The 25313-nt window shown below is 40.2% G+C and overlaps 1 protein-coding gene across 1 annotated transcript in view; it reads right to left on the bottom strand.

Annotated features, from left to right (window-relative positions):
• Positions 1–8296, bottom strand: part of Samd3 (sterile alpha motif domain containing 3) — a 49868-nt gene extending 41572 nt beyond the window's left edge. Inside the window, exons 1-3 of the mRNA XM_004845978.3 lie at positions 7905–8296; positions 7082–7271; positions 3891–3998 (exon numbers count right to left, since the gene is read on the bottom strand). Coding sequence (XP_004846035.1) covers positions 3891–3998; positions 7082–7271; positions 7905–7983 — 377 coding nt within the window. The 5' untranslated portion in view covers positions 7984–8296. The remainder of the gene's footprint in view (positions 1–3890; positions 3999–7081; positions 7272–7904) is intronic.
• Positions 8297–25313: the final 17017 nt, after the last annotated feature.

The raw sequence follows: 25313 nt of genomic DNA, 5'->3' as shown, positions 1-25313 counted from the left end.
AGCTAAAGTTTATGAGCTCCTCCATGGGTCCCAAACCAAAGAGTTTTCTATATATGAACTCATTCTTTGGTTCATTCTACAGATGAGAAAAGTGAAACCCACTAAGGTCAGAAAGTGTCCCAAGTGCTCAAGTTTACTCAGCTGATACAGAACAGAACTAGAATTTAAAACAAAATTCTTAACTCCTTTCTATTCTTCTCCAAACTCTGCAGTCCTGGCCATTAGCAGGGTTGGCATCCTGGCCTAATCCCTGTGTTTACCTCTCTCCCACCTGTGCTGACTCACATGGCTGACTTAACCACCAGGTGTGGCCCTTGGTCTCTTTCACTCCACTATTTCCGTCACATAGATTTGACTCAGCCACAGTGGGTCCACAGAAAATGTTCCACACCTCTGTTCCTTCCTGTAGTAAACCTTTGTTGATCACCTATTTTGTGTCAGACCCTGCAAAGGTGAGTAACCTTCACCCCCGTCTCCCAAAACTCTGAGGATTGAAAAGTACAGGCGTTGAAAAGCCTAATCACGCATCTAACCGGAACTGGTACTAAGAGACCTGTAACCAGGCTGCTGGACTTCGCTGAGCCCTTCCTTTATTACACCCAGGCACAGCATGCACGCACCACGGTGTCTCCCTACATGTGTTTGAGCCACATGTGGGAAAAAGACTGAATATAAAGCCGCAAGAGTGTTGAGGAACCATGGAGATTTGCCATGCTGAGCACAGGCAGGAAGGTATGCTCATTCAACATCATTTCATAGCAGAAGCTGCACTAAGAAAAAAATCATTACAGTAATTTTTAAATGTGCATGAAACCATGACTAATTCATAATTATGCCCCAAAGCAGAAGCAAAACATCTGCACACATATATTTAAAGTTTAAGGGAAGTATCTTTAATATGGAGGAAACCTCCACCTGTTTATCTGATTTTATGTCTTACTAAGTACTAAAAGAGAAGTGAATGGTTTCCAATAGGGTACAGTTAAAGCAAAGAATACCCCTGCAGGAAAAGCTATTCCCAAAGGATGGAGAACACATGACTAGAATGGGGCATTGCACCCAGAAAGAGGCATTAAACAATCCAGTAAAGAGCACAGAATCACCTGTCACTGGAGAAAAGTACATCCAATTTCCAGCCATTAGAGCCTTCTTTTACTTTTTGGCTGCAAATCATGTGGACAGGAAGCATATGTTGCTTTCAGGGAACACAGAGAAAAATACCACAAGAATAGTAACTGCCACGTGATGTGGTGTGGTGACAATGGCCAGACATCTCACTTGGACCTCAGGGACTACATTCATAACAAGGTAGGTGACCCACCCCATGGGGTGCACAGACCTCAGAGGAGAAGTGGAGTCAGGAACAGAGCTCAGCGTGAGAGACCCAAAGCCAGCCCTTCCTGCCTGCGGGAAGCAGTTGGCTTCATGAAAGCCCTGTGGCCAAACATCTTCAGCTTTGTAGCCCACTGTGGGTGAATGGTTTCAAAATCCCTGAAGTTAAAAGATTAGCACATGCCGTGTGGATTGTATCAAAAGGTCTAAAAAGATACTGATGCTGTTCAAATATTTTTCCAATCCCATGAAAGTACATTCAGTCCTCCTTTGGCTCACACTTCCTTAGTTCAATTTAAAAGTCAGAGTGAGCCTCTAAGCACCAGAGGCTGAGCAAAATGCTGAGTTCACCGTAGCAAAATGGCATAGTCCTTGCCTTTGTCCTTAGAGTGCTCACCGGCGGCGAAAGAGGGAATACAGACTCGACTCGGAAGTAGTCAATCTCATTATCTGCATTTTTCGTGGGGGGCAGCATACTGGGAACTGAATCCTGTTGGTCTTCACTTCCCCAGTATTTTGGGGGGAAGGGAAGGGGATGGGGTGTAAATCACTAGATTGCCCAGACTGGGCTCAAATTTGTGATCCTCCTGCCTCAGCCTTCCAGAGTGCTGGGATCACAGGCAAGCAATCACCATGCCCATGTCTCATTACCTACTTTTACAATCCAAGCAAGAGTTATGTAGAGGACGCTACACAAGTGAGAAGGGGTTGGTGTCTGGCCGGATGTTCCTGAGGCTTGCCTAAGCAGTCCTGAAGGATAAGCATGTCTCACTCAGGTAGGTGAAGAACGTAGCCAGATACCACAGCAGTGAAAGAGGCCCCTCTTCAACAGCTTCCAAATGAATGCAGCCCTAGGCCAGGGATGGCGAACTTTTCAGAGCTTTCAATGATAACAAACAGCTGGATGCAGCACACGTGCCATAGGCTCTCCAGCCCTGTGAGGGGCGGGAGGACAAGGTCAAGCGTGGCTGCCCTGAGTCCATCTCACCTGGCTGCATGGTGGACCCCAGTCCACAGCCCCCGATAAGGGCATGAACAGAGGGGAGCTCGGTAAAACCAGCACCCCACCCATCCTGACCTCGCCCATCCATCCCTCACAGAGCCCAGGGCCTGGGGGTGGCTGTCTCATGCACACTGAGCTGTTAGTTTTTCTTCCCCAGATACTTGAGCCTAAAAGACTCAGTCAGCTGGCTGGGATGATCCTGCAGGCAGGGTAGCAGGCAGGGGGAGGAAGGTCAGAACCTCACATGATAGCTCCCCTGTGCCTGTTCTCTGCGGAGCACTCAGCAGGCACTGTCTATTGAGTGCTCTCTCTATTTGAGAGAAAGGGCTGCTGCTGCCATTTGTCTGAGAAGGACCTGAGACAGAGGTACCAGGGAAGGTGTCACAGGACTGATGACCATTCCGTCTCCCTTCACTTCCGTACCGACAGAGGGATGACTGTGTGAGCAGCTTCATGCTGAAGGCGCAGCTGAAAACTTTCACCCTGCTCCACACACCTGGCGCAAAGGCGGATTCTAGGGATAAATGAACACCCATGTGCAGAGAGGAGCGAATGAAGCCACCTTAAGACATGTTTACACTTTCTGAACCACAGTTCAGGCCAAGGATCCAAGTTCCCACCTAGAATGTCCCCGTCCGCTTTCTCAACCACCATCCCAAGCAGGAGTCATGGATGAAGGACATTGAGCCGTCCTCCTGGGAGATCTCATTTGGGAAAACTAGCTGGAAACCCCGTACTTCTCTAAGTCTGTGTTTGATTTATTTACAAAACAGAGAAAATAATGTTTCCTTTGTATGACCGATGTGAGAACTAAACGAGGCGACAGAGGAAAGGATTTGTAAAAATTGTCAAGGACCATGGCTTTGCTTGGCTGCTGTCTAAGCAGACAGTCTCTTTTATCAATGACCGTGTGCGTAAGGAAAGGAACTCGCTTCTTAGCACCTGGAGGCAACTTATGTCCAGCAGAGATGCATGGACTGCCTGGGCCAGGTGGCCGCGCAGGTTGAGGAGGCTTCTGAGGCTTCCTCACTATGACGGTCACGTCTTTGAGTGCCACACTCCTACGTGTGGTTCTTGAGGTCGACAGTTTACTTTGTTCCAGTGGAACCCATACACCAACATATTACACGCAAAACCCAGGTTAGGAACACACAGGAACTCCTTACCAAAACAGCGCCTCTGTCAAGAAAAGTTAGAGCAACCAGTTCAAAATTCAAAATGAAAGGCCAGGTTCCACAAGGCACGTTTCTGTAGATCATTATTTACTGAATAAATGCATCTGGTTTTGGCCACTGCAAATCACTGTGGACAATTTACGATGGAGAAATTCTTTTTTGTTTTTCCTAAGAATGTATATCCAAAAGAGATGTATGACATCATTTTAAAAACCTTACTTTTTCAATACAGAGAAAATTTGACCCTCATTTCACCAAATATCTTCATTTGATAAAAATTCCCTTCTAAAATAAAAAGGCATTTAAACACACAAAACCTCATAAAAATAAAGAATAGTGGAGTCTTTTGGCCTCAGAATGACTTAGAGTTGCCACCTCACCTCTGTTTCAGTACTCTGTGGTCAATCTGTCCGCTGTCAAGGCTTTCTGCAGGATGGAAAGATGGCACCTGCTCTCTGAGGCTGGCTGGACGGCAGCACTGCTTCACTCTGTTACCAAAAGGGAAGAGAGGCTTCAGGGGCTGTGGGACTGAAGCTACAACCATTGCTGTCACGCTGTCTCTGAGGGTAGGGAAGCCCACCCAAGACCACATGGGACTCGAGACAGAGAAGTGCAAGGAGGACCCTCTGGAGCCATCTCACCATGTGCTTCCTGTGCTAGGAAGCAGGCTGGTGCCAGATTACAATGCCATTTCCACCAATCTTATATTTTTAAACTGTGTTAAGATAATACTTTCCTTTATGAAATGATGGTGATAATAGAGTATGCCAATCTTAGTTAATATTTCCATTTAGCAAAATAAAATGGCTATCCCCGTCAGATCTCTCCTCTGTTCCTTGCCATTTGGGAAGAACATTTATTGTCTGTGATATCTCATCATCCTGGAACCATATGCCACTACCTACCTCATTTTCCTAGTAATGCAACCAAAATTCAGAAGGGAATCAACTTGCTCATGGCTCCAGGCTAGTCAGTGATAGGGCCAGGCTTTGTATTCAGTTTTCCCAAATTCCTGTCCTATGATCTTTCTACCAGATTCAACAACAGCAGCAGCCAAAGCCCAATGGCCAATATTCCCAATATTCCCTATTGTATTAATTCCTTTCCCTTTGTTAGAACAAAATATGGGCAACTTGAAGTTTATTTTGACTCATGGATTTAGATGGTTTAGTCCATGGTTTTCTGGCTCCAAGGCAGAAACAACATGATGGAAGGGCATGGCAGACATAAGATGCTCAACCCATGGGGGCCAGGAAGCAGAGAGAAGGGCCAGGCCAAAGATAAGAATATACTCTTATAGGTCATGCTCTCAGGGACCCACCTCTTTTGCCCAGGCTCCATCTTCTAACCGGACATTTAGCTATAAATCCACTTATATGCAGAGTGGCCCCATGATTCAGTTACCTTCTAAATGCCCTAATTCCGAACATATGAGTTTTGAAAGACATTTTAGATCTACACCATAGCACCTATCATTTGCTTAGTTCTAAATAGGATGTCAAATATCCTGTCCAGACATGACCTGCAAATGCTTTGCAAAGTAACATACCAAACAACCACTGACCATTAAATGGAATTTCCATTCAGGTCGAAACCATCTACTATCTTGGATCTAGAATGCCATTGTGGGCTCTTAAGGCTACCTACTTTATTTTATAGTTGAAGAAGCTAAAACTGGGAAAAACATAAAACAAATGCCCAAAGTTAAATGATTAGCAAATATCACAACAGGTTTGAAATCAAGTGTTTTGGTACCTAACTTCAGGGTTCTTTCTTATACTTAGTTTCTGATCTTTATTAAGCACTTTCTACAAAGAGTTTAATTAAATAGTATATTTTCTTATTTCTCTACTGTCATTCCCACTTGACAGTGTATTTGTCAAGTCACAATGTGTTTGGCAAATATATTTGACAATAAGCAAGTATAGCCAACAAGCATTTTCTTCTCACATGTAATTGTAATTTTGCACCAGAACACTCTTTAACCTAAATTCAAGACAATACAATTCTTAAAGTGAGTCAGCTGCTTACTGGGTAGGGAAACAAGCCCCTACTCATAAATTCCTGTACAATATTCCTACTCTTGGCTACATTTGAAACTAATTTTCTCAACCAGATGAACAAAGGTCCATACTTAACAAAGGACTATTTTGGTCTGGGAGAGGGAAGAAAGACTTGTTCACGGATTATGATCCCCCTACCATCAGCGGGAATTAACCAAGAGTTAGGTGATTTCCATGATGAAGAAACAGGAGTGCCAACATTTAATATAATCATCCCAGTGAGTGGAAGCACCAGGAATGAAGCCCAGATTTCCTGGCAACCCAACCAGTTCTCAGTTACTAGAGAACATTATAAAGTGATTTGCAGTGGAAACCAGGCTGCCTGTTTGCTTCTAAGCTGTGCCCAAGGCAATATCAAGATTCCAGTCAACTGAGAGAACGTCCAGCTCTAAAGCTCTACTCATCCAAAAAGGGCCGGAAATACTTTGCACTCTCTTTGAAATTCACACCCTCCCTTTTGCTAGAAAGGATTAGAAGCTTGGAATGGGAACTTTACCAAAAATCACATATCCAAGAGTGCACCAAAACAATCTTTAGGAGAAATAATTCAAGCAAATCAGTACAGAGAATTTCCAGTCCAACTAGAAACCAACCAGACCTCTCCATGCCCCCAATATCCAAACATTCTGAAAATCAAATTACTTAAGCTTAGTCTCTGTAACATTATATTGCTTATCAATAAGAAGAAAGTATGTATTACTACAGATTTAGTTTTTAAAAAGGTAAAAATAGAATGGGTAACATCAAACATCACATTTAATTTTTAAAATTAATGAATAACTGGCAAATATCTAATCTTAAAAATCTTTCAAAAAGTCTTGTATATGAAAACACCAAATCAAAATACCTATTAGAATATTGGGATATAAATTTCTGAAATGAAAATTTTAATTTGATAAATCTTGTAGTCATATCTTTTTTTTTTTTTATTGCAGGAGACAATGATAAAAAACCAAAACCAAAACTTCCCTCAAGTTCCAGGGCTTTCATTTGCCACCACAAATCTTTCTCTATGATTTCTGTGGGGTGCTATCATAGCATTTATTATTCTGAGAATTAGAATACTCTGGCAAGAGTGGTTCGCAAATTATATGGTGAAGCCTTTGGGGGTTACAAGGTGAATCTAGAGCAAATAAATAAATACATAGATAAATAGTTTTGGGGAAAATACAGGAGCAGTCAGAGATGCCTTTAGCTAGCACTGGGATTGGAATCTGAGCTGTAGGAATTCATTTCCACTCTGCATCTGAGTCTGCTGCTTGTTCCCCAGTGAGCTGTACAGGATCTGCCTGCTTCGAGGACTTCCCTAACAGCTGGAATCATAGTTTAAAGAGTGGTAAATAAAAATGATGTACCTTGATACATAAAATTTAGCAAAGAGCATTATTAGAAATACCAAACACACAAACCAGCTGAAAATGGTTGCAGTTTTCAAGGGGTTTGAACCCGAGTGAGATGCTCCTTGGGAAAGCTGAGACTCAAACTCTGGGGGCTCAGAGCATACTCACTCCAGGGCTGCTTCTGCTTGTGTCCCTGGTGCTGTGTCTCTAGGGGATCCCGGAGGCCTCAGTCCTTGGCTGTTCTGCTTATATTTTTCAATTAAATCCATCAGAACAGCCTGGTGACCAATTTTCTTCACCAGTTGCTGAACCATGCGATCGTTAAGTGCTAGAAGAGCTGCTCCACTTATTTCTTCCTCTGGGGAGAAAATAGTTTCTTTATGGACTCACAGTAAAACACAGATATTACAAACAGGCAAAAGCAAAGTAGTCCTCTGTAGGTATAAAATTTGCCACATTTTTGACAAATTAGCCACATTTTGATATTGCATACTTCCAAATTGATGTTGACTCTTAAGCAAGAACCAGGGCAGCAAGTCACAATAAAAACTTTTCTTTACACATTCACAAGCTTCCCCACTCCCATTCTAACGAACATTTGATAAGGCAAAAAGGAAATATTAAGAAATTATTCTAAGTAAAACTTCCTAGCCAATATCCAATATTTGTAAATAAAACACATACCGGACTATACAAGGCAAAAGCAATATACAATGTAGGTATCAAATATGCATTTTAAGTAACAGGTAAGACAGTTCTTGAAATATTATATTCTCGAGAAGACACTCAGTAAACAGCAAGTGTCACAGTCCATAAAGACATGAAAAGTTCTCTGATGCAGCAAGTCCACACCTACTGTCACATACATGCAGGCAGTGGGGACCAAATATACTTCTCAACAATCGAGGGAACAAAGGCAATTTTCAACAGCAGAGGACACAGGGTCTCTGGGCTGCTCAAATGAAATTATTTGAAAGTGTAAATAACTCACCTTGAAACCTGGAAACTAGCTCTCCTAAGTTTTTCTCCACCAACCAATTGCAGACTTGATCAACTGACCAAGTTTCCATTGTTTTACCCTATAAACAATACAACCGTAGAATAAAAGGTCAGAGAAGGATTCGCCAGTGTTTTTTTCCTGATTGCTGCTCTTCGATTTTTTTTTAAATAATCAGATCCTTCCTCTGCTAGACTCTTTTAGACTCTCAGTAATAAGCTTTTGTAAAATTAATATTTTTTACAATTTGCTAAGAAAGCAAAGACTCATTTTAAAAGCAAGACAGCTTTTAACTTATTGCCTGGTCTCTTTTCTCAAATTTCTTCACTTTCTCCTACTTTTCCCCACAGACATCCCTCAGCTTCACTCACAGACAGCCAGAGCATACAATGGTACCCAATCCTGTACCATTAACACCAAGGTTTCTTCACAAAGAAAAGAAAGGTGTGAAATCATCAGGAAGTGGTTGACATTTACAAAAAGGGTGGGCAGGGGAGAAAGGGAGAGAGGATCAGATAAAAGCCTGACTGAGATACTTAGTAAACTAAGACTGTTTAACCCTTTTTTTGCTACCATTTCTCCTTGCTCAGTCAGCAACGAGAGGAAGCAGGAGCCATTTTTTCTCAGGAGAATCTCAATGTGTCTGTCCTTCCTCCCAATGTTATTCTTACATACTCCATCAGTTCTAGAACTTTCTTGAACGCTATTGGGATTAGTAAGATAACTAGGATAAACTGGCATTTTCTTTAACAGTGTGGCAGTTTCAAGATTGGAAAATAATTAAACACGTAAATAATTCTCTAAGTGAAAGCATTATATACAGAGTTTGTAGGATAGATTCTTTAGACATCCAGTTATTTTTGCCTGCTGCTATTCTGCAATTTTAATATTTTTTTCTATGTTAAATCATGCATGCTAATTTGAATAATTTTTCCTATTTTCCTTGAGCAACTTATTCCTTTTTTACAATTCAGTCCAAAAGACTTTTAATAGACTTGGCAGAAACTGAAAACATCTTAATCATTTAATAGCACTTTCAGTTTCAAATTTTAATCTAAATAATAATAAATTTATCAGTACAGTAATTCAGTGACTATTGTGTAAAGACAGGAAAAGCTACTCTTACAGAAATAGAATTATGAGATAGAATAAAATACTAATTGGATTATGTACTCAAATTTTATGGCTGGAAGTTCTACAAGTAAATATTCTGGTATTTTTATTTTTTGTGTATTTAAAAAAGTTACAATTACCATCTCATGATGAGAACAGAAGACAGGGAACAGATGTTTATCTTTCATACCTGACCATCTGACAATAACAGACTTCAAAAATAATTTCCTGGAAAATAAGTACTTTTCAAAGGAATAAACCACAGGCTCATAAGTGTTCACAGCGCTGAGCTGAAAACTAAAAGTAAGGGTTAAATGTAGAAGAAGCCTTTCCGAATTGCAGCCTGGGCTTAATTTTCCAAGACAGACAGTAGCCACTGAGCTCCTCCCTAGGCTAAGTAGCAACACTGGGGTGTGAAAAGTCATTATTTGCGAGACACTGGTGTAAATTAAAAATCACACCTTTCTGTCACACTTCTGGCTTCCTTGTGAAGAGCAGGACTTAGAAAAAAAACTAGAAAAGTAAGAAAAAAAAAAGAAAAAACAATTCTCTAAACTCTAAAGTTAAAAGATATGCAGAGTAGAAGGTACTGCTTCACAGCCCATCACTGATAGGTAAAAAGAAATTTGAAAATAAAGTAAGTACTTAGGGTCAAACAAATATTTTCTAATCTGCAGGTTTTTACTTCAGTACTACTTCTGGTAAAAACAGAAGAGTTATGAAATTATAATGTGATATGAATATAACAAAATGAAAAATAGTTTCTGCCTATCGTTGCTCTGAATATTTAATAAAATAAAATAAAATAATATCACCACTTAGGCAATGGAACATCTTTAAGTAGCAACCTTGTAACTTCCTCTCCCATAAATAATGGATATATTATTTATGATCTACACCATGAAGAAATAAACTATATTGCAAATGAGAAAAGATATATCTGGTAGATTTACTCTGCATTTCAGAGACATCTGAAAAGATTTCAAACTGTGAGGGGAAGTATTATCCCTAAATATTTCAAGGCACAGTAATAAAAAAATGACTAAAGGGAACTAATAAAAGCATTATATGCAAATGCTCCAGTCAAAGCAGTCTCATTATTTAATTAACTTATACTTCAATAAAGTAAATTTTTATTAAATATTAAAGGGCTTCCTCTAATTGAAGCTGGGAAGAGATAAAACTTTGGGTAAAGCACCCTAAATGTGAGCAAATTTTGCTTAACAAATTTGTTAAAACTACAAAGAAAGATGATACGGCAAGCAGCTGTGAACATGGGTTCTATTCACAGGCAATGTAATAGAAAAGCATCCACCACAGATGCACGTTTTAGGAAAATATGAAAACATTTTGTCATTTTTCTTTCTGTTTGACTACAAAGATTCCCCAGGAGCTTTGCAGGCAGCACATGCTCTCCCTAGGTAGGCACCATTTCCTGGATGGGTACCCCCTTCTGCCCTGGGAGAGAGCACCTTCCACTACAGTACAGCATATGGGAAGAAACAGTCACTTAGCAGAAGTCAGGTCCTGTTGGTGAAGAAAAGAAAATTTCGGTACAAAAGTAGAGCGAGGCTGTCACTTGGTACAATGTCTAGGAATTTTGTGGGGGTAGCCGTCTCACAGGGGCATGGAATAAAGGCATCCTGTACTCTGGGTACTTTCCAGCTTGTTTTGTTTATGTTTATTTTGGCTTTTTAAAAAAAATTCCCCTTCCCTTTCTCGTTGTGATGAAAAATGAACTCTCCTACATTGTTGGTGGGAATCCAAACTAGTACAACCACTGTGGAATTCAGTATGGAGATCTCTCAAAGGATGAAATTACAAATTCCACGTGACCTGGCTACCCCCCCTGCTAGGTATCTCCCCCATAGAGCTTAAGTCATCATACCACAGCGATACTTGCATACCAATGGTTATAGCAGCACAATTCATAGTAGCTAAATCCTGGAAGAGGCCTATTTACCCATCGATAGATGCCTGGATAAACAAAATTTGAGGCATTTGTATAAAAATGGATGCACCTGGAAAATACAACATTGAGTGAAGTAAATCAGACATACTTTGGGGAACATTAGCATCTCTGTTTGGGGCTGATGTTCACCCAAACCATCACCAGGCCAAGTGGAATGAAATGAAAACAGTCAGCTGAAATACTTTACATACTTTAGCCATCAACATAGCCCAGAGCTGGGTGAATGATGATACACTAAAGAAGGTAGAATCCTTACCAGGAAAATAAAACACTTGGAAAAGGAGAACATTGTGGAGAGCTAATCATGGTGGCTTTTGCAGTCATTGTGGGGCTGGATTTCCCCCACAGACTCCTGGAAATGAGTAAGTCTTGGTATGGAGTGTGAATGATAGACACAATTTAGAGTTATGAAGGTGAAGGAGCTAGAAGAAGCAGGATCAATATGACAAACTAAATGCAAAGAGCAGAGACAAGCAAGTTGTATTTGGGGACCTAAAAGTAGACCACACTGCCTGGAGTGGTCGCACGGTAGAAGATGGCAGGGGACAGGGCCTGAATTTTACCTAGGAGCTTGGAATATTGATTCAAGAGTTTACAGACAGGCATGAGCTGGGGAGAGGCACTGGGTCCTATGCTGCTCCGTGCTTTCCAAAGGTTGTGTAGGCACCGGGTCAGATAAATTCCAGGAAAGGATTCTTTCTAGTAGTAAATGCTGTATGGGTCGAGGGAGTTTAGCTTTCACTAAACATTCATAGAAGTGCCGATTTTCCCTCATTTTATAAAACATAGCTGTTTATATTAATAGCTCAGACACTTACAGAGACAGTTTTTCTTTTTCTTTTCTTTTTTTAATGCATCATGATCAGAAAAGCAAGGAAATCTATAAAGCTAGTGTGACATCAAGTAAAACATACCGGAAGGAATGGCCAGTGCCCATTTAGCTAAGCCATGTGGAACTGCCATTTTTGTATGTGCCAGACACTATGATCAGTAATTTCTTCTGGTTGAAATTATTGATTAATGTACTGATTTTGGGAAAATGACTAAGTCTTTGTCGTTTTTTTTCCTCTAGCAGCACTCATCAGGGTCATCTATAATTCACACTACAATCCCAAAATTTGAGAGCTAGGAGAAGCAATGAACACAAGACTGATAACTTTAAATGTTTTACGTTTACAAAGAAACAATATATCAAGAAGCTTTATTTATAATAATGAACAAAGTAGCAATGAGGCAGAGTCCCAAACTTTTGTGTGACCTATATTCAGGTCTCCGGTGTCCATCCTGGAGTTCATCCTGGCTGTACCTGCCTGAATCCCAAAGCTTGGTGATTAGAAGCAAACTCCAGCCCTCCTGGCCCAGGCCAGGCTCCATTACTATCAGCTGTGCTCTTCAATTTTAGCCAAAGCTGCACATGTTACTGAGAACTCGTGGGAATTTGAGGCTGTTACTTCTCTCAGAATTAATCTATGGATTCCAGTGACTATTGATACATGGTTATTATATGTTTTATCCATTATGACTCAGTGCTCATCTGGAGAAATAAGAGATATAGTAAGAGGTATAAAGAGATAAAAATGCTTCCCAGAAGGACCCGCATGCCCATATTTTAAAAAGAATTACACAATTATAAGAAATATAAAAGCATAATACTGGAGCAAAATAGAAGAGATCAATCACATGATTGAAACAGGACAGGAACTCAGAAATAGAAATTTACATACAGTAATGTTTAGAATTTTTTTTAAATTAGTGGTGAGTGAAGGGATTATTCATCAGATTGTTGGGACAATAGTTCATATCATCTCTAAAACAAATTCCTTAGAGTCAATATTTAAATATAAACAAAAAACAAATATAAACAATTAAGTGTAATATCAGACCGTGTCATTTAGATTTGTTTTAAAGAGAAGAGTAAGGAAAAAGCCATTTTGTCTCCACTTTTTAAATATGTACACAGATGGTATGGCTTTGGCAATTAGTGTAGTCAAATGTAACCATGAAAGAGTTAAAAAAAATGGATTAAAACAAGATTATATAAAATCAAAAGATTGGTAGATTTGACTACAAAAATAAAAATACATGTGTATAAATATGTATTATAATCCTTAAAACCAATAAAACAAATACACCCATAGAGGGCTAGGAATTTAGCTCAGTGGTTCCGCCGCCTGACTTGCAATTTCAAGGACCCGAGTTCGGTCCCTGGTGCCAAAAAAAAGCAACCCAAATTCCCCCATAGAAAAAATAGGAATAAGCAATTCATAAACAAAATTTTAAATAATTTTAAATCTAAAAATGTACTACATTCTTTGTAATACAAATAATAAATAATTAAATTAAATACTGTTTTCAGGCCAGGGATGTAGCTCAGTGGCACTGTGCCTGCCTGGCAAATGCAAGGTTCTTAGTTCAATCCTCCATACCAAAAAAAAAAGTAAAATACTGTTTTCATTTACTGTGTTCCAAAATGTGAAAATGAAAAAGATTAGCAAGAGTGCCAGGGTGAAGGGGAGTAAGAAACCATACAGCTTTTTCTGTCACGTTATTTCCACTGCATGGATAAAAATCCTGAAGTTTTCCAAAGGAATTCACCTAATGTTCCATAATACATGAAGAAAGAGTGGCTTTGAATTCCACTCTAACTAGCTTTAAAGCCTACTAGTTACATCAAAACCCTTCAGAGTCTCCCTTCCCTTTGACTCCAAAATAACATTTTTAACACCTAAAGGACATAAACAGAAATGAACACAAAGGTATGCGTGTTCCTTACCAATAGGTAGAATAGCAAAACAGTTCTGTAAATTTTAGCAATAGAAATTCAGTAATGAATTATGACAATTTTTATTTTTTTCAGTTTTTATTAGTACACGTTTGCATTACATAATGGTTACATTCCTCATGAGGAGTTGGTAATACATATAACACATCTTAATTCATTTTTCATCCCATTCCTCTTCCCTCTCTCCATTTTTGGTCCTCTTCTTTTTTGCAAAGGATCTGTCTCCCAATTTCTTATTATCTATCTTTATTTTTTGCTCTTTAATTTTATTTTGGTCTTCTTACATAAAAGAAACCATGTGATATTTAAGCTCACGTATCTGATTTATTTCACTTCACATTATGGTCTCAAGGTCATCCATTTTCCTACAAATAATTTAAGTTTATTTTTCATTTTATGATGGAATAGTACTCCATTGTGTACAAATAAAACATTTTCTTTATCCATTTATCTGTTGATGGACATATAGGCTGCTTCCAAGATTTAGCTATTACGAATTGTGTTGTTATAAACATGAGTGTGGATGTATCTCTGTGATATGATATATGTAACTCTTGCCAGAAGATATCTAGAAATGTAATAGCTGGGTCAAATGGAATTTCTAGTTTTAGCTTTTTGAGGAAGCTGGATACTGATTTTCATAATGGAATATACAGCATAGAGTATCATATTAGAAAGATAGAAAGTCATGAAATACAGTTAAATTATAATTGTTTAAAATCATCTCACAAACCTGGGATCTTGGTTTCTCTTGAGAAAATCAGAAGTTATGGCCCTGCTGGGCTCATATTTCTGAATGACAACCAGGCACTGGCTGCCCTTCTGACAGATGGGCAGGACATGAGGGTGCCACAGGGTCCAGCAGACACAAGCACCTCTGAGGCAGGCTGGATCTCAGATGGTCATGTTGACAGCTCTTTGGGGAAGAAGGCTCTGAGAAGTTAGACCAACACCCATGTGTATATATAGTGTATGTATATGTGCACAATAACATAGCTTTCAATATTCCATATTGATTAACTTTTGTAACTTCTAGGAGAAAGTATCAATCAGAAAAACATTTGGTACAGAGACCATAAGGCACAGATCATAGATATGGTAGAATTTAGGTGTTGACTAATAGGCAGGTTATGCTCAGGGTTAGGTTTCTTTAGTGCCTTGGGGCTTTTTCCTGGTAACTATGTCCTTGAACTGAAATGTATGTATTTTTACGTAACATAGGTATTGGGTTAATGTAATTCCTGTTACATAGCTTGATGTATATGTGAAAGTGCAGGTGAGAATTGCTTGTTTTAGAGCTCTACATGGTGGTGGGAACTTACATTATTAAAATATTACAGTTATTAAACTGTTTCTTCTGAGACACATCTACAAGAACACCTGACAGGTAATTTCTGTCTCCTTTTAGAAGGCTCAGCTGGTAGAGACAACCTGGGCTCTCTCAATCTGTTCCAGGAAATGTTGGTCTGACTTTGTCGATGTCGTCAGGAAGAAGAGGACAGGAGGTGGTGGATTTTCTTGATGTACTGTGACTCAAGCAAGATGTCTTGCTCATCATTGAGGAGGGCAGAAAGTACTAAGTTGTCATTCATCCTACAAAGCACCTCAAGTCACGGTTAGGAGGCATGGGTACCAAAAGGCGTGAGACTCCACAGTTGCCTCACAAGATTGGTACAAGGTGAGTGGCAAATGCTCATGCTTCTGCCAGCCCTGTGTTCATCTGGGTGAGGCCAGGGTATTCAAATATGCTGCTGTTACAAAGCTAACTTTGTAAAACTTGGTCAAAAAAATAAAAACGCCACCAATTGGCATGGGATAGTCCATTATTAAAGATGTAGTCAACTACTATATTGTGGGAAATGGTAGAATTCAGCTATCTAGTTATAAGAATAGATCACAAGAAGTTTGTTAACTAAGAGAATTAGGTCGTTTCTGGGAAATTCCACAAGTCTGTTTGTTAAAAGAATGCCAGAAAACTTTGAGACCTTGTAATAGTCTCACAGGAGAAAAACAGGTTTTCCTAGTTGTCTTATTTACCATTGCTCAGGATCAGAGGACCATGACCCAATGACTCTACACGATTCTACGGGTGGTGAGAGAGATACGACTCACTATGCACATCTGTGATGTTTATGGTGGGCCGCTGGGCTTGATTTTGGCTGAAATCGTCCTGCTCTCTTGATACTGTCTGATAAGAAGAGGGCTGTGGTATGGGATTGGTGAAGGGAATCAGGGGACTTGTGAATTCGCCTGTAGCTTTTCTGAGTCACTTAAAGTCACTGGTTATCATCAGAGGTTAAAATCAGAAAGACGATAGCCAGAATAACTAAGCTGCTTTCCTACATGTATAAAAGCCTTGCTTCTTTCCTTTGTGATTGTCAAATAGTGCCAGAGAAATTAAACTGCTGTTCATCCCCCAGGCTGTCTCCTTTTCTTTCTTTAAAAGTCGATGCTTTCCAGGGTTCCAGGTCTCCCTCTAGAGAGACCATCAACACTATATCTGAGTGCTCGTGCTTGAGTGTGTGTGTGGGGGGGGGGTTACTGTAAATGATAACAAATAAATGAAGAATACTCACACTGGAAATAAGGCCACAAGGACTGTAATAAAACATATTATTCCACTGCAAACAAATATTTTGCAATCCTTACATTTCAATCTTAATTCTTAGCCCACCGACTTTGCCATCTTTGATGACATTTGTGACCAAACACCAAGATAAAGAGAAGTTTGGAACAAGAGGAAGAAAAATAAACTTTTCATAAATTAGGTCTTTTGTAAAGCTTAAAACATGAAAAACGTCAGTATTTCCATAACCAGTCTAAAGACAAACTCGTGGTTTCAAATTTCTTGGCACTTGGAACCTAGCGTGAGAAATGCTTGTGTGAGGACCTTTTCCGGGCAGAATGCCTCCTGAGTGGTCAGCCTAATCCTGCCTCTCTGTCTACCATCTCAGCAGCCTTCCTGTCCGAGCACTCTTAGCCCTGGTTGAGTTATTTGACCAGATGGTTCTCTTCCTGGTGCAGTTTTCCATCCACTGCTGCAGAAATGCTTGCAATTTCCAGGCAGCCCTGGCCTCCCCGGGAGAGAGTATCTGTGAAGCTCTCAGCCTGTTTCTGGTGGAGCCGGAGGGAAGGCTCAGGCTGAGGGCGGTGAGCAGTGTTATTGACGACTGCAGGTGCTCCAGTTAATCCCTCCCTCTCTCTCTGTTGAATTCAGAATTTTATTTTTGAAAATGTATTTCCAGTTTATGTAATATAAAAGTCATCTGGGGGTGTTTCATGAAAGTATCCACTCCCAAGCCCTTTCCCAGGAGACCCTGATCCAGTTGGATGGAGGTGAATTCTTTAATGACTATTTCCAGTCATTTCCAGGAATTCTCATGAAAGACCACATCTGAAAACCAATGGAAAGGTTTATTACGACTTATTTACAGTTTTTGTGGCTCAACAGTTAAAGTTTCCAAACCATTTCAAAGCACTATATACACAAAGTATACTATTTGGAAAAATTTTGTAGCTCTTTGTAGAACAACTCATGTACGTGTCACTGAACTTAAAGTGGCTATACTGCACCTACAAAGAATCTTAACAAAGCTAAGTACGTGAAATAAATGTAGCAACCTGATTTTTGTAGGCTGTTTTACTGTAGACTAGTTACATAACATAAAACTGACCATTTTATGAATGGACAATTCAGTTGCATTAACTTCCAATTATTATGCAATCATCACTATGATCTATTTTTTAGAACATTTTCATCATCCCAAACTGAAACCATACTTAAACAATAACTCTCATTTCCACCCCTAATCCCCAGTCTTTGGTAACTAGTAATGTACTTTCTGTTTCTATACATTTTACTATTTCACATACCTAATATTTACTCATAAGTGGAATCATACATTTGTCCTGTCATGTCTAGTTTATTTCACTTATTGTAATTTCTTCAACGTTCATCTCCATCATAGTGTGTACCAGGATTTCCTTCCTTTTTAAAGAATGAATTATATCCCATTGCACCCAGTGACCTCATTTTCATTATTCATTGATTTATCAACAGACATTGAGGTTGTATCTACCTTTTCATTATTGTGGACAGTGCTGCTACAAAGGTGGGTGTGAAACTGTTGTTCAAGTCCCAGCCTCAGCAACCTGATTTTGATAGTTATAAAAACCCCAAGAATTACTCACCATATTCTAATTGCCTATCATTAGCATAATGGGAACCTATGTGGATCTTCCAGATGTGGTAAAATCCTCATATTTTCTAGGTAAAGAAAAAGTGAATTTCAGAAATGCAAAATGACTTACCACATTGGTAGCTGAATAAGATGAACTTTTAACAGGCTCAGTAGAGCAAGGAAAATGAGTTATATTTAATGATTTCAGCCAGTAAGACGCTTTCATCCTGATATAAACCAGAAGCCCTTGCTCGAAGACAGCTGTGTCTTTTCCTTTTTGTGTTCCCCAGGCTGAGCATAACACGTAGCAGGCCCTCAAAGTTTACTGAATTAAAATTCCAAACTCAGACACATGTACAATGACGGTGTGAAGATGTGTGCAGGGGCAGGTGCCTATATTAACCCAGGGTTGCCTGAGCCCCATGCCTCAGCACACTGCACGGCTCCAGCCTGCAGACACTGCTGCAGATTGAGCTCCTTCCAGATGCCCAGAGACTTCAAGCAACCTCAGTCCTGTGGCCCATCACACACACACACACACACACACACACACACAAACACACCTGTGTACAACACGATTTATAAAGTTTGAAAAGCACAAAGGCTAGTCTAGCAAAATGGAGCCTGGGGAATCCGGGAGGGGATGGAGGATACAGCAATGGTTTGAGTCGTAACTTCTGGCTGCATCTAAATCTCCATTGGAACTGAAAAGATAAATGGGTACCCAGCTTCCACTCCCATTCATTCCAGTGAGAATTTCTGCAGAGTGAATCAGCGATACTAGTATTTATGAAATGCACTGCCAGGTGATTCCAGGGCAAGCAGGGATTGGAACTAATGGTGTTAAGCAAGGCAGACCGGAGAACAGATACCCAGGAACCAAGACAGATTTTGCCATGGAAGGAATTCCTTTTTTTCCCTCCAGTACTGAGGATCTCACACCACAGGGGCATTCTAACAGTGAGCTACTTCTTCCAGCCCTTCTTCTTCTTCTTTTTGTTTTCTTATGAGACAAGGTCTTGCTACATTGCCCAGGCAGAGCTTGAACTTGTAATCCTCCTGTTTCAGCTTCCTCTGTGCTGCGATTACGAGTGTGTGCTACCGACCCCCAGAGCCTCTCTTGCACTGTCTGCAGTCAGCTGAAGGAGGGCTGTCCTCAGGGACTACAGAGGGCAGCATGAGCTGATCGTGCTGTGCGCAGGCGTTGCTCCGCATCTGGGTCCCTCTGAGCCCATATTCCTTCCTCCTTGCTGCCATTTTTCACCCAGGCCGATTGGCCCTGGAGAGGAACATGGCAGTATGGAAACCAGAAATGACTGCTGGTGGGTGGTTCTGTTTTTCTAAAGCAAAAGCCTGAGCTCTAAGTGAAGACAGCAATCCCCACGGGAGCGCTGCTGAGCTAGAGCCTGCACCGGGGGTCTCCAGAGGCCTCCGGAGGCCTCAGGCACGTCTCCTGTGTCTCAGCAGGGTCCAGGTGGGGTCGTGAGGCTCTGGACCTGGGCCCCACATTGACAGGAACAGTGGATATTGTGACGGCTGACTCTGTGTTCAATGACCGATGGCCAGATTGTCTCACACCTTGTCCCTTGCCCTCCACTCCCAATCCCTTCACGGTGCACAAGCTGTAGAATCCACAACCTTGCTCGGAGGAGCAGAGTGGGAGATCCCAAAAGAAACTGAAACTACTTCTTTCTCCTTATTTTGGTTGATTCGGGACCCAGAGCCTGATATTAAATTGCTGTGCAACAATGAAAGATTTATGTCTTACACTCTTGAGTTATTGGACTGAGATTTATACCCGAGTGCTGACAATTTTTAAAAATTAAGTAAGTCATAAAGTATTAAGAGAAATTGGAGGTGACACAATAGGAATTAGGTGTAGCAAAGCATTGTGTTGTGCTTCTATTATGACATTCATCACATAGAAATAAAATTGACTATAGATCTATTGTTTCCCAGTTAGGCTGAGTTCTTTGAGGACAAGGACTGTTTCTTATTCAACACTGTGTTTCCAGTACTTAGTTCCATGCCTGGAACAAAGGAAGTTATTAATGAATGACAAGTTAATGAATAGCATAGGGAGGAGACTGTAGAGGAAGCTCAAAGCAAAAGGAAATCTCAAACCTCACTACACTGACAATTTTAATGGTTATCAAACAGGTAACTGCAGACTGAAATACAGGCAGGCTTCCCAGCTGGAGGAATAATATTTCTGTCATCATAATTCATATGATTACTTGCTCATATAAACACTATCGAATGTTTTATAATAAATTGCAATATGTGGTTTTCTATCTTATGTAGCATAAATTGTGGTGCAGAACAGTGCTGATGTTTAAATTACTAAGAAAATAATGCAGATTTATTTCCATAGAGTTCCTTTACAAGGTCCTCAACACTGAAGGGATTACACCGAGCCCGTCAGAAGAATGATATATCAGAACTCTCTGTACTTACGTCAGTGTGGTAAGCAGAAGAGGTGTGGGTGGCCAGGAGGCAGGGACAGTCAGAAGAGTGGGAAGACAATGATTCTGATGGCTGCCCAAATCATGCCCCGGTGCGGGTCCATAGTGCTGATTGGAAAGGCTGGCTTTCTTAACCTCTTGTGTGCACAATCCTGGCACCTTCCTGTCTCACTCAGGACCAGATATCTCTGCCATAATTGTCCGTGTAACAAACTAAGTGAACAAACAATTTCAGTCCTGATTGAAGAAGACTTGCTACCATCTTGTGGGCAAGATAAAGTTGTATGGGTTGGAGCCTAAGACACTAAGGGAGATTTAAACTTGGTTGAATAATCGTCCCTGCAAAGTTCTGATAAAGCTAAATTGAACCCAGGGAAATATCTTCTGTAATTTGTCTCTCATTTCAGCTTGTAATCATGATTTCTTCAATAGAGTTATCAATGACATAGCTAAGTAAACAAAGATTTCAAAGATGTTAAAAGCAGTCGAATATGAGTGTAATATATTTTTATTTTGTTTATGCAAAATAGCAATAACATTACTAGTAAGTAAAATATGAAAGACATAAAGACAAATATTTAAAGCCACAGGGCTTAAACATATATGCTTTAATACAGTGAAGACTATAATACACAGATATATTTACTTTTTTTACTTCTATCACTTTTCCTGATACCAAAAAATTTCTCCTATCTCTTCAACTTTTTAAAATGTAATTTTGAATGAGTCACATTTCAACTTATGGAAGTATAATTTTATTGGACCTTCCTCAAAGTTTGAGAGTTTACATTGTTTCTAGGTGTGTGTATAGGAGGGTTTTGTTATTACAAACAATGCGATGGTGATCTCTTTTGTCATAGATGCCTCCTCATAGATGGTTCAAGGATTATTTTCATAAACAATCAGGAAACTCAAAAGGTATAACTATTTTTGATTTTTTTTTTTCTACCAAACTGCTTTCTAGAAAGATGTCACTTTCTCCATTGATGGAATATTTTGTATCTGGAGTATCCAATTTGTAGCTCCTAGACACATGGTTACTGAGCACAGGAAATGTGGGTAATGCAATTGAAGTAATGGCTTTTTAATTTTAACTAATTTAAATTCAAAGAGGCATGTGGCTGCTGTAGCTGACAGTACAGGGAGATAGTTTCTGTGTCACTAAAGCTTTAATTACAAGAAATATGCGACAGACCTCCTCTGTGTCTACGTGGCAGCCCTCACCAGCACTGTGGGCAAGATCATCTCTCACCCTGGGGAGTTCTGTGGCAAGCAGAGCCCTTGATGCACAGTCCCAGAAAGGGAAGGGTCTGGTGGGATTTGGGGTACAGATACCCCTGCAGAGTATGGGAGATGCCATTGAAGATATCTCAGAGGCACAGCTGTATCCAGACTTTGAGAGTCCCCAGGTAGGATCAAGTTTAGGAATCTACATGGTGGTAGGCTAATTAGCTGACCTTTACAGTCTTACTCCCCTATTTCTTGCTTTCCACCCTTTTCCTGGTATTTCTTTGTACTTGAGTCATCTAAGGATGTGCGTCCCGGGGAATCCAAATCAGAGGGCTTCCGTTTGTCCAAGCTCACCTACTTGTTGGCATGATCGGAAACACTGTGCTCTGGAAACATGAAGATTAAAACACTGAGTCGTGGGTACAGACCACTGAGGTTCAGATCTTGGCTTCTGCCCTCTGTGGATATGTGATTTTGGACAAGCTATATAACCCACATTTCAGAGTCCTCATCTGTAAAAAGAAAGATAATAACTATGCCCAGCTCCTAGGACTATGGATTTGCAAGTGCCAAATCCTGGCACTTAGCATTTATTACTGTTTTATTTTATTGTTTCTTTTAGTAATGGTGAGTAATGAAAGGGGGCACCTGAAACGATTTGCTATATGAGTCAACTTTGTTTATGACAAACTAGAATCCCTTTCAGGGTGGTTCTTGAAAAAACTGGCTGGTGGGAGGCTAAAGAGAGCAGTTCTCAGATGTGGCACAAGCTTCAAGTTATTTACTGTGCGACACTGTTTACTGTGAAAAGATAGTGCTCCGACTTGCTCAAGCCACAGAGCCTGGGGACACAGTGCTCCCCAAGGTGCCTCTGCTTCAGATAGCAAGTGTGGGGTTTCCAGGGTCACCCTCATTTCCGGCCAACTGGCTGGCTGCACATTTGGAGACCCACACAACCAAACTCAAGTCTTATCATTCACTACAAGGACTCACAGAATGCATCGAAAATGCTACACTTGGGATTCAGTTTTACCATGGCAAAGGGACACAAATTAAATTCAGCCAATGGGAGAGAGACACAGGGCAGCCTGAGGAATTGTCACACTCATCACACAATCTCCTTCTGCAAGGGTGGTGAATCACCCAAGCTTCAGTGCCCGGTGTGTTTGGGGTTCTCATTCTTTAGGCATCCTTGATTGAATCACAACACAGATGCTCCCATCACTTGGGAGGACCCCAGGACTTAGAAGTTACTTCCAGAGATAAAAGCCAGCCAATTATAGTCTAGAGAGTAATTGGACCATGAGAATTTTAACCACTGTGAATATTGGGCATACTGGACCTGGTACCCTTATTCTTTCTAACCACTCTGAATGCTTTTGGTTTCAAAGTCCAATAGGAAAATAAATATGAGTAAAACTCTATCATAGCCACAACCTAGTGAGACATGGAACTCTTTGGAAATTATCCAAATAATAGGCTGCCATCTTCCACATGGCTTAGTGAACCCAGATGCAGGACAAGGAGGATGTATGAACCTTCTTTATAATCCACAATCTGATTTCCACTTCAACTTTTCTACATCCAAGAAATGGTAGAGACCAAAATCAAAATCTTTCCTTTCCCTTGACTTCTTTATAAGCAATAAACACCTGGAACCAAAATCTGTCTGTCACGTCTGAAATCCACTTGGGGCCTATGCTGAGCTAAGGAGGCAGTTTGCTGTAGCAGGACAGCCAGTGCTCACCTTTCCTCTCAGGATGAGGAGCCACAACAGCACAAAAAATTCTTCTTTGTCACTTTTCCCCTAGAATGCAGATTATACAGGTTGACTAGGCATTTCGATTTGCCCTATGAAAACTGGAATTTTCATTTTGGTACAAGTCCTTGAGCATTAGACAACCTTAGCTGTCTGCCTTGATTGCTGGATGATCATTGAGGATTTAAATTCTAAGCTAAAAATGGAAAAGATTTGATTTAAATTTCAGATTAATAAAAGCTTCACACTGTCTTCCCGGCAATCTAGCAATGTGAATGAAAAGTGAATGAGGTCATCAAGGATCCTGCTTTGAATGGAAGACTGAATGTTAAGCATCGGTAGAATTTTTATTCAGTAATGATTATTTAGGAAGGAATCACTTTAAAAAACAAAACTGCTGAGAGGTGATATTTGGCCTTTGGGATAGGCTAGAGGTTGTTGTTGTTTTTTTTAAATCTAAACCCTGAGTGAAACCATTTGACTTCTATTCCATGAAAGCTGACTTGCTCAATATAAGATTAATCTAGCGTTCAAGACATAAAAACTAACTTTATTTTTTAAAGTTAATTTTATGAAACATTGCTTTTTAATATAAGTGAATTGCTTTTGCAGTTAAGAACATATTACTTTCTTTTTAAAGTAAGCTTTGGGGCTGGCAGTATAGCTCAGTATTAGAGAACATGCCAAGCTGGGTTTGATCCCCAGCAATACCAAGTAATAATAATTGTAGTAATGATGATAATAATAATAATAATAATAATAAAGTGGGATTTGTGAATAATCTTTCTATATGCCTGTACAATAAGAATACAATAAGAATATATACATATACATTCAAAAGGTAATTCTGTTACTGGATTAGGGGGTGGCCCTTCAGGACTTTTGTCCAAGTCCTTGGTGTCCCAAACAAAGAATTGGACACGAAATACAGAAATACACAAAAGGCAGCGAGGTGTTACATTTACTGAAGGTGGGAAACAGGTACCCTCTACAGGGTAAGAGTGGGCTGGTGTAAAGGTCCCCAGTGACCCTGAGGATAAAGTGAAAGGAATCCTTAGTGTCCAAAATACCTAGATCGACTTCCATCTCATGCAAATTGGAACACTTGTCCCATCAAAAATTCGCTTGACCTCACTCAGGATGTAAATGAAGGATCATGAACAGTGTCTTTTGATTTGCAAATGAAAGATTGATAATAGCATCTTCTGATTGGTCCTCCAAACAGTGCCATATTCAAATGAAGGATTAAAAATAGCACCCTTCTGATTGGTCCACAGTGCTCAGGAGCCATAAGCCTGAAATCGTTTTGGGTCCTGTGCTCTGCATGCATCCTGCCTTTTTAGGAAATGTCTCTCTCAACCTGTTAGCTGTGGGTTTTTACGACCTTTGACACATTCTGCCCAGGGGATTATCTGGTTTGTCCTAACCCTAATCTCCTACTTCAATTCCATGATCGTTCAACAGGTTTTTTGGGACTAAGTTTTGCTTCTTAATTATATCTATGTATAAATATGGACATGTCCCTCCATTGCTATGATTTGGATGTTTTGTCCCAGGCAAAAGTCATATTGAGATTTAATTGCCATTGTGGCAAGACTGGGAGGTGACTAGCTTGCTAAGAGTGCCTTTCTCATGGGAATGAGTTCTGGTTCTTAGGGTCTGGGTTAGTTTCCTGAGAGGGGATTGTTCTAAAGCAAGGCTGCCCCTCGATTTTTGTTTCTTCTGCATGTGCCCACCTGCCCTTCTCCTGTCTGCCATGAATTGAAGCAGCATGAGGCCCTCACTGGAAGCCAAGCAGAGCTGAACACCATGCTCCTCTTGGCCTCCAGAATCGTGACCAAAATAAACTTCAGTTCTTTGTAAGTCACCTATTCTGATCTAGCAACAGAAAATAAGCTAAG

This window comes from Heterocephalus glaber, unplaced genomic scaffold (genome assembly GCF_053883595.1).
Source record: "Heterocephalus glaber isolate CG9 unplaced genomic scaffold, H.glaber_assembly_v1.0 deba00001550, whole genome shotgun sequence".
Lineage (NCBI taxonomy): Eukaryota > Metazoa > Chordata > Mammalia > Rodentia > Bathyergidae > Heterocephalus > Heterocephalus glaber.
This window is presented reverse-complemented; position numbering and strand designations above follow the sequence as displayed.